General features: G+C 45.4%; 1 protein-coding gene across 1 annotated transcript in view; it reads left to right on the top strand.

Moving 5' to 3' along the window:
- The window catches only part of VASH1 (vasohibin 1), a 28,752-nt gene extending 17,918 nt beyond the window's left edge, over positions 1 to 10,834 (top strand). Inside the window, exon 7 of the mRNA XM_040332915.1 lies at positions 10,302 to 10,834. Within this exon, the coding sequence (XP_040188849.1) occupies positions 10,302 to 10,371 (70 nt within the window). The 3' untranslated portion in view covers positions 10,372 to 10,834. The remainder of the gene's footprint in view (positions 1 to 10,301) is intronic.
- Positions 10,835 to 10,876: the final 42 nt, after the last annotated feature.

Here is a 10,876-nt window from a genome sequence, read left to right on the forward strand (position 1 = left end):
ATGTATATCGGCCTAAACTGAGGGGGGGGGAGTCCATTTGAAAATTTCCGGTATTGAAGTGGTTAAGTACCGTAGTTTGTTGCCATTCCACAAGCAAATTTTAAAGTGCGACATGTTTGGCATCTATTTACTCGGCGTAACATCTTCCATATTATAGAAAGAAAAAAAAAATGTTTTTAATTCATTAAAATACATTTTGAAAGACTGCTGAGCAGATAGTGTGACATAAAATATTGCAATGACTGCCATTTTATTCTCAAGGATGGGGGGTCAGCAATCTACCAGTACATCCCAGACAGGTGGCTGGGGGGGGGGGGGGGGGAATCGGCAATCTACCAGTACATCCCAGACAGGTGGCTGGTAGATCGCGGTCTGACTTCAGAACATCAGAGTGCAATGCAGAGGGACTACATGTAAAGTTGGCGCTGTAGTAGGGCGTGGGAGACACATAAGCCAATGTCTCCTCTGTAGTGCCGGTGATCTGCCGTGCTGGTTCCATGTATCATGGAAGTTCCAGGGCATGCGCGAACTGATGCGCAGAGATGGTTCCAGCTATCGGGAAAGTTCCTTCAAGCACTGTGCAGGTGCAAACTTGCCGACGGAAATCCCCGAACGGCGGCTGGCATCCAGGGCGACGTGGACTTAGAGGAAAGTGGCCAGTCGGCCTCACGTCCTCGCTGCGCTTGGACGGCTCGCTTCGCTCGCTCGGCCTCCTGGCTCTTTTTTTTAACATCCTCCAATCCACGGGGATGTTAAAGAATGAGCCTGGATGCCGGGCGAGGTTCGGAGATTTCCGTCGGGAAGTTTGTGTCTGCGCAGTCAGTGAAGGAACTTCCCCCATAGTGGAACATTCAGGACAAGTCATCGGCTCCTGTCCCATAAGGAGTGATACCAACAGCACTCCACCTTTTATCCAGGCTGGCAGAGTGGCGCCAGCAACATCAAGTAGATCTTTAGGTCAGAGTGAAGCAATACACGGGGCATAATGGTATAGGGCTGCTTTCACACTGATGTGCTGCGGTTTCCCCACACCCCGGGGGCAATGCAGTGTACCTGCAGCTTTCCTGTGCTTAGTCATAGAGTTCTATGATATCCTTAACTGATTTTTTGAAAGATAAAAAGTGCATTTTATATACAACTATATAGATCAGACCAAAATGAGGGACAAATGAGGAGGAAAGAGGGACAGAGAGACATTGCTCCAAATCAGGGACAGTTGGGAGCTATGGAGACCTAGGTGTCTGACATCCAGGTTGGGTAGGGAACACATTTCCATCCATTAATTAAAAACCGTAGAAGAGAAAGTGTGTTACTGGCAAGATTACCGGGTGAAATATAAAAAAAAAAAAAAAAGGTAAAACAAGGCCTGAAAAAGGAAGAATAATGCAGCCAACGCATCTTAGGATTGTTTAATTGCTGTTGAAGCGTTAACTGCAAGGTTTGCCCAGGGCATGAGGAATAATGTGAACTACTGCTGTTATTCCGCACTCCTCCAGCAGATGGCGCTCTTCTCCACTGTTCCAGAATGTGGACAAGCCTCTCCGCATCCTGCACTGTACAGGATGACATCAGAGAGCGGCGAATAGTGAGGCAGCAAACGGAAGGGCGGGGGGGAGGGAGCCATCTGGAAAGGAGGAAGCGGGCGTGTGCGAGGAACAATGCAAGAATATCGCCTTATCATTCCCGAGCCAAAAGCAGCAGTTAACCCTTGCAGTGTTAAATATTTTTTTGTACCTGGAGTTAAACTTTATGCATTGATGGCATCCATGGAAGACAAATAATAATAATAATAACAATATTGATAAAATATGTGTGTGTGTGTGTGTGTATATATATATATATATATATATATAAAATAAAAAAATCACATGGCTATTCGTCAGTCGAAACTGCGTGTACTTTTTGTTTTGTGACAATTAACCAGACTGCTAAGAGAATAGGGGGAAACCGATGTTCTTATGATTGAACGTTCTTTATACACCTCACTGGCGGTCATTAAAGTGGAGGTTCACCCTAAAAACAAGTATTTACCATTCAATCCAGCATACTGCCGACATGTACAGTATGCTGTTTTGTTTTTCGGTTTACATACCGTAGTATAGGTATTTCTTCCCCCGGCTTCCGGGTAATGAATCCCGCGGGAGTGGGCGTTCCTATTCGAGACTAAGCGATTGACGTATGACAAAAGCTTGCCCCCCGGCGCACAAGGCGCGTCACCAGTTTCCGAAAGAAGCCGAACTGCGAGTCGGCGCTATACGGCGCCTGCGCACCAACGTTCGGCTTTTTTCGGAAACTGGTGACGCGTCTTTTACGCCGGGGGGCAAGCTTTTGTCATACGTCAATCACTTAGTCTCGATTGACAAAAGCTTGCCCCCCCGGCACACAAGGCGCGTCACCAGTTTCCTGAAAGAAGCCGAACTGCGAGTCGGCGCTATACGGCGCCTGCCCACCGACGTTCGGCTTTTTTCGGAAACTGGTGACGCACCTTTTGCGCCGGGGGGCAAGCTTTTGTCATACGTCAATCACTTAGTCTCGAATAGGAACGCCCACTCCCGCGGGATTCGCTACCCGGAAGCCGGGGGAAGAAATACCTATACTACGGTATGTAAACCGAAAAACAAAAAAAAACAGCATACTGTACATGTCGGCAGTATGCTGGATTGAATGGTAAATACTTGTTTTTAGGGTGAACCTCCGCTTTAACCAGTTCAGCTCCGGAAGATTTACTCCCCCCCTTCATAACCAGGTCATTTTTTGTGATACCGCCTTGCGGTATTTTAACCACTTGCTGACCGGCTGCAGTACATATACTGCGGCAGGTTGGCTCTATTGCGTGTAACGACGTACCTGTATGTCATTTTATGCAATCGCCAGCAGAGATGCGTTTGCAGCGATTGGCCAGAGGGGGGAGCCAATCAGGCGGACACGATGTTCGCCGGCCACCCACGATCGCTCCCCAGAGACAGAACGCCGATCTGCCGATGTAAACAAGGCAGATCGCTGTCCTGTCGGGGATGAACAGAGTGATCTTGTGTTTCTGATAAGCAGGAAGATGGATTCTCTGCAGTCATCCAGTGAGTCCATCCCCCACACAGTTAGAAAGCACCCCATGGGACACACTAATGCTGGCCACACACTATACAAAAAATCGTCTGAGATTTGGTCATTTAGACAGTTAGGCTCCTTTCACACGTGCGGACCGTTTTTTATCATCAGTTGATCTGTTTTTTCATCCGTTTTTCATCAGTTGTCATCCGTTTTTCATCAGTTGTCATCCGTTTTTCATCAGTTGTCATCCGTTTTTCAATCCGTTTTTTTTTTTTTTGTTAGAACTTTATTTTTATTACATATTTTGATGAAAAACGGATGTTATCAGATGTTAAACGGATCGTCCGCTAACATCCGTTTTTCGTCCGTTCTGTTTTTTTGACGGAGGAAAAATCGGAAGAAAACCCTTTAAAAAAAACGGAGACGGATGCTCATCCGCTAACGTACGCTATCCTATTGGAAAGCATTGCTGTCCGTAAACGGACGTATGAAAAAACGTGTGAAAGGACCCTTTGATTGTTTTTCGGCCAGTTAATGGGCACAAAAACGATAATCGTTGGGATGTTCGTGAGCTGTAAGGAACATTTCTGCCAAACGAACAATACATTGAAAGGTTAATGTGTTTCCCGTCTGAACGGTGTGCACTAGGTATATGTAAAAAATAACTGCATTGTGCACTACAGTCCATTTAACATGGTTCCCTATGGAAAACGTTCTGTCGTGAAAATCTGCAAACTGCACTAAAAATGCCGTGGTTGTGAATGGAGCCTAAGGCCTCGTACACACCATCGTATTTTCCGACAAGAATTGTGTTGAAAGCCTGTTGGCTGAAAATTCGACCGTTTGTACTCTCCACCGGACAATTGTTGTCGGATTTTCCACAGACTAATGTTGATAGCATGCGTTAAAATTTTTCCGCAGACCACGCGTTGTCAGATTTTTCAATCGTGTGTACACAAGTCACCAAACACGACATTAGCAGAAGGTGCCAAAAGGGTGGCGCTCAAGAGCTGAAAAACTACGTAGTACGTCGCTACATTTGTGTTTGTTGGCCGACAATTGTGTGCCGTTTGTATGCAAGACAAGTTCCTGGCCAACGCCCTTCTGACAAAAGGCTGACGCTTTTGTCTGCGGAAAATCCGATCGTGTGTGTGTACGATTTAAGACTCCCAACATTATTGGGATATGGTGCAGCTGTGAAGAATGGAAAAAGTCAGCTACGACCTTGAAAGCAGATTAGCAGCTTTAGGGCCGGATGAGAGCGTGCAACATAAACTGCGGGCATATTTCTACACGTGGGAGATGGTTACATGCCATACTTGTGTGAACTCGGCATGCACACAAGCCGCATTCAGGTATTCCCACCTCTGTGTGAGTTTACACAAGTACGGCCTTGTACCTGAATACAGCCATTCATTACTATGGGCGGCTGTACACTTTGGGCTAGATTCAGGTAGGGGAACGTAATTTTGTGCGGGCGTAGCGTATCCTATTTACGCTACGCCTCCGCAACGTAGACGGGCAAGTGCAGTATTCACAAAGCACTTGCTCTGTAAGTTGCGGCGGCGTAGCGTAAATCAGCCGGCGCAAGCGCGCCAAATTCAAATTGAGAAGAGGTGGGCGTGTTTTATGCAAATAAAACATGACCCCACATAAATGACGTCTTTAACGAACGGCGCATGCTCGAAATTCCGCCGCAAATCGTCAATGCTTTCGATGTGGACGTAATTTCCGCAAAGCCCTATTCGCGAACGACTTACGCAAACGACGTAAAATATTCAAAATTCGACGCGGGAACGACGTCCATACTTAACATTGCGTACGCCTCATAGAAGCAGGAGTAACGTTACGCTGGAAAAAGCCTTACGCAAACGACGTAAAAAAATCCGCCGGGCGCACGTACGTTTCTGAATCGGCGTATCCAGCTCATTTGCATATTCTACGCTGAAATCGACGGAAGCGCCACCTAGCGGCCAGCGTAAATATGCACCCTAAGATACGACAGCGTAGGAGACTTGCGCCGCTCGTATCTTAGCTTAATTTAAGCGTATCTGGTTTCCAGAATATGCTTAAATTAAAGACGGCGTAGATTCAGAGTTACGACGGCGTAGATTCAGAGTTACGACGGCGTAGATTCAGAGTTACGACGGCGTAGATTCAGAGTTACGACGGCGTAGATTCAGAGTTACGACGGCGTAGATTCAGAGTTACGACGGCGTAGATTCAGAGTTACGACGGCGTAGATTCAGAGTTACGACGGCGTAACTCTCTATGAATCTAGCCCTTTAGCTATGGGGTTGAGTTACTAAAACTGGAGAGTGCAAAACCTGGTGCAGCTGTGCATGGTAGCCAATCAGCTTCTAACTTCAGCTTGTCCCATTAAAGTGATTTGTAAAGGTTCAGGGGGTTTCAAGAAAAAAAAAAAAAATCTCATACTTGCCTCCACTGTGCAGTTTGCTTTGCACAGAGTGGCCCCCGATCCTCCTCTTCTGGGGTCCCATTTCAGCTTCTCCCTGCAATAGCTAAACCCCTCTGGGAAGCTCTCTCCCGAGGGGGTTACCTTGCGGGCGCTCTCCCGTGTGATACAGTCGGCGGCCATAGCCGGCGAGTGTATCACTCGGCCCGGCGCACTGCGTCATTGATTTGATGGACAGCAGCGGGAGCCAATGGCTGCGCTGCTATCGATCATCCAATGAAGAGCCGCCTCAAGCTGGGCGGAAGCTAGGCAGGATCGCGCCCAGGAGATTCGGGGCTCGGGTAAGTAAAATGGTGGCTCGGGTGGTGACTTCAAGGTGTTTTTTTACCTTAATACATAGGATGCATTAAGGTGAAAAAAACAAAGCCTTACAACCCCTTTAAGCTTTGACAGTAAAACCTGGAAGCGGATTGGTTGCTATGCAGAGCTGCACCAGATTTTGCACGCTCCCGGGCTTAGTAAATCAACCCCAAAGTCTCTCATATACGCCTGCAGTTTATGCTGTGCGGCTTCATGCACCCTTGTACATGAGGAATAGATGTGATCTAATGAGGCAGCACATTACAGTAAAGCAGAACTGTCCATTTTGGAGGGTTATAAACTACCCCAACTGTTTTTTTCCCCACAGTCATCTGTGTCCCATAGGAGTGATTTCTCTTTATTTCCTGACCCATAGCCAAAACAGGAAGTGAGGAAACCCCTGTATGTCACCAGAACTAGTGTGCCCACTGGAAGATTTCCCCTCTATTCCTGTTCTGGTGACTGCCTTAACATTTGCATTTTTTTTTTTTTTTCACGGGTGACATTAAATGGGGCTAATAGAGAGGGTGCCTCTTCGTAACTACTTGACCTCTGAAAGATTTACCCCCTTCACGATCAGGCCATTTTTTTTGCAATGCAGCACTGCGTTCCTTTAACCACTTCCACACCCTAGGGCAGTGATGGCGAACCTTGGCACTCCAGATGTTTTTGAACTACATTTCCCATGATGCTCAACTACACTGCAGAGTACATGAGCATCATGGGAAATGTAGTTCCAAAACATCTGGAGTGCCAAGGTTCACCATCACTGCCCTAGGGAATAAAATGGCGGCCGTTGTAACTTTTTATCTCGCACGGTATTTACGCAATAATATTTCAAACGCCTTTTTTTGGGGGGGTGGTTTCATTAACCACTTCCAGACCTTAGGTGTTTTTCAGATTCGGTGTTTGCAAGACTAAAACCGTTTTTTCTGCTAGAAAATTACTTAAAACCCCCAAACATTATATATTTTTTTTTTCTCTAACACCCTAGAGAATAAAATAGTGGTCATTCCAATACTTTTTGTCACACCGTATTTGCGCAGCGGTCTTACAAGCGCACTTTTTTTGGAAAAAAATCACTTTTTTGAATTAAAAAATAAGACAACAATAAATTTGGCCCAATTTTTTTATATATTTTGAAAGATAATGTTACGCCGAGTAAAATGATGCCCAACATGTCACGCTTAAAAATTGCGCCCGCTCGTGGCATGGCATCAAACTTTTACCCTAAAAAATCTCGATAGGCGATGTTTAAAAAATTCTAGAGATTGCATTTTTTGAGCTACAGAGGAGCTCTAGGGCTAGAATTATTGCTCTCGCTCTAACGATCGCAGCGATACCTCACTTGTGTGATTTGAACACCGTTTTCATATGCAGGCGCTACTCGCGTATGCGTTTGCTTCTGCGCGCGAACTCGCCGGGACGGGGCGCTTTAAAAAAAAAAATTTTTTGTTTTCTTATTTATTTTATTATTTTTTACACTGAAAAAAATAAATAAAAAATTTGATCACTTTTATTCCTATTACAAGGAATGTAAACATCCCTTGTAATAGAAAAAAGCACGACAGGTCCTCTTAAATATGAGATCTGGGGTCAAAAAGACCTCATATTTGGGCTTAAATGCAAAAAAAAAAAAAAAAGTCATTTTTTCAAATGACCAAAAAAAAAATTTGTCTCTTTAAGAGGCTGGGCGGGACTGACGTTTTGACGTCACTTCCGCCCAGCCGAGCTATGGGGACGGGCGAAGGAGATTTTTCCTTCAGTCTCGTCCCCGCTCACCAGCCGACAGCATCCGATCGCCTCCGCCGCTACCGACGGCTCCGGTAAGCGGCGGAGGGCGCAGGAGAGCGGCGGGAGCCCCTCTCCCGCCACCGATAACGGCGATCTCGCGGTGAATCCGCCGCGGAGACCGCCATTATCGGATTCCAGACCGCGCACACTAAAAATGGATACCTCGGTTGTGACAGCAGCTGCTGCCGTTACCGATATATCCATCTTTAAAAACAGGACGTACATCGTCGTGCGCAGGTCTGGAAGTGGTTAATTAAAAAATAACAAAAACAGTAAAGTTAGCCCAATTTTTTTGTATTTTTTACTATGAAAGATAATGTTACGCTGAGTAAATAGATACCCAACATGTCACGCTTTAAAATTGTGAACACTCATGGAATGTCGCCAAACTTCGGTACATAAAAATCTCCATAGGCGACGCTTTAAAGTATTTTTACAGGTTACCAGTTTAGAGTTACAGAGGAGGTCTAGTGCTAGAATTGTTGCTCTTACGCAAGCGGCGATATGACGGGTGGGAAGTGGCTAAATGACAATTGCGCAATGCTGTACTCAATTTGTCATTATATATTTATTTTCTAACACCCTATAGAATAAAATGGTGGTTATTGTAATACTTGCGCAGCGGTCTTACAAGCGCACTTTATTAAATTAAAAAAATAAGACAACAGTAACGTTGGCCCAATTTTTTTTATATTATGAAAGATAATGTTACGCCGAGTAAATTGATACCCAACATGTTACGCTTCAAAATTGCGTCCGCTCGTGGAATGGCAACAAACTTTTACCCTTTAAAAATCGCCATAGGCAATGTTTAAAAAATTCTACAGGTTGCATGTTTTGAGTTACAGAGGAGGTCTAGGGCTAGAATTATTGCTCTCGCTCTACCAATTGTGGCGATACCTCACGTGTGTGGTTTGAACACCACTTTCATATGTGTGCTCTACTCACGTATGCATTTGCACGCAAGCTCGGCGGGACGGGCATGTTCCTGGCTCCTAACTTTTAAGATTCCAAGCAAATTTGTCAAGCCCTGTAATTAGGGGAGCTGAACACAGAAGGCTTTTTACCTTCTTGTAGAAAATGCATTAACGTACAAAACATTGGTCTTTTTTGTATATATTGCAAAAAATAAAAACTGTAGAGGTGATCAAATACCACCAAAAGAAAGCTATATTTGTTGGAGGGGGGAAAAAAGGAAAATTGTATTTATTTTAGGGGGGGTAAAACCTTCCAGGGCTGAAGTGGTTAAAGTGTACCCCCCCAACTCTTTAGGGTCTATGCTATATATAAATACTTTTTTGGGGGGTTACAAGTAATTTTCTAGGGGAAAAAAATATATAATAAAAATACTAATTTAACCACTTAAGCCCCGGACCTTTAGGCAGCTAAATGCCCAGGCCGGGTTTTGCGATTCGGCACTGCGTCCCTTTAACAGACAATTGCACGGTCGTGCGACGTGGCTCCCAAACAAAATTGACGTCCTTTTTTTCCCACAAATAGAGCTTTCTTTTGGTGGTATTTGATCACCTCTGCAGTTTTTATTTTTTGCGCTATAAACAAAAATAGAGCGTCAATTTTGAAAAAAATGCAATATTTTTTACTTTTTGCTATAATAAATATCCCCCAAAAACATATATATATATATATATAAAAAAAAAAATCCTCGGTTTAGGCCAATACGTATTCTTCTACCTATTTTTGGTAAAAAAAAAAAAAAACGCAATAAGCGTTTATCGATTGGTTTGCGCAAAATTTATAGCGTTTACAAAATAGGGGATAATTTTATTATTTTTTTTTTTACTACTAATGGCGGCGAATAGCGATTTTTTTTTTTTCGTGACTGCGACATTATGGCGGACACTTCTGACACATTTTTGGGACCATTGTCATTTTCACAGCAAAAAATGCATTTAAATTGCATTGTTTATTGTGAAAATGACAGTTGCAGTTTGGGAGTTAACCACAGGGGGCGCAGAAGGAGTTATGCTTCACCTAGTGTGTGTTTACAACTGTAGGGGGGTGTGGCTGTAGGTCTGACGTCATCGATCGTGTCTCCCCTATAAAAGGGATCACACGATCGATGCAGCCGCCACAGTGAAGCAGTGTTTACATACGGCTCTCCCCGTTCTTCAGCTCCGGGGAGCGATCGCGAGGGAGCGGCTATAAACGAATAGCCTCGTCCCCGATCGCTCCCTGACGTTTTCCAACCGCCGCATGTAGCGGGGGGGGGGGGGGGGACGGGTCCCCGACCGGACCCCCGACAAGGCAGGGACGTACATGTACGCCCATATGCCTGTACGTGCCATTCTGTGGACGTACATATACATGCAGCAGTCGTTAAGCGGTTAAACAAAGTCCCAGAAAAGGCCTGGTCAGCAAGGGGCTAAAACTGACATTCGCCTACCAAGGTATTTTGAATTTTGCATAACTTCTCCCAAGAGCCAGCCAACCTCCTGTTTGCATAAGGAAGGAGTAGTACTGGGGCAGGGTGCTGTGATACTTACAGGAAGTACAGCACTCGGACGGCTCCTCCTGCCAGCATTGCATAGAGAAATACCCAGTGATGACACCCAGCAGGAAATCTAGATAAAAAAAATGCTACAGAAAGTATTATTTGATGCCGACAGGCACATTTGAAATCCGCTCACAATAATATAACAGATCTTCTCTTTTCTCTTACCAGATCATCTGGGGAAAAACCTACCGACCCCAAATCCTTACCTGACCTCAGTGGGTACCAGATCCGGGTGTGAGTGCCCTGTACCACCTTCATCCCATCTGGGATTGGATATGAACTCTGCCCCTTTTAGATGTAGATGACCCTGCCCCATTTGTGTCAGGCCCAGGACGGCAGGCGCGCTGAACGCCCACGATCCAACAGTGACGACTGCCGGAGGCGGAACTACAAATCAAGTGACGTGTATAGCTGGGTTCACGGCCACCTCCCTCCTTCCTCCCTCCCAACCTGGCTGTGACCAATCAGTAACCACTGTTGGAGGGGCTTCTGGTCAGAAATAATCTTTTAAAGTTTTGCCTTAGCACCATGCCACATGTGCCAGCCTATCGCCCTCATTCCCGCCAGTCGACCTACGTCCAGCGGAAAGCACCCTCACTACCGCCAGCTGACCCACGCCTGGCGGAGAGCCCACCCCATTGTCCAGCTATTTATTTATTCCAACACTTTTACACTGAATCCTAATAAAGCGGAAGATCTGCCATGTGTGTGTTTATTGTATGACGGAATAAAAGATCCGGCAA

This window comes from Rana temporaria, chromosome 13, assembly GCF_905171775.1.
Source record: "Rana temporaria chromosome 13, aRanTem1.1, whole genome shotgun sequence".
Taxonomy (NCBI): domain Eukaryota; kingdom Metazoa; phylum Chordata; class Amphibia; order Anura; family Ranidae; genus Rana; species Rana temporaria.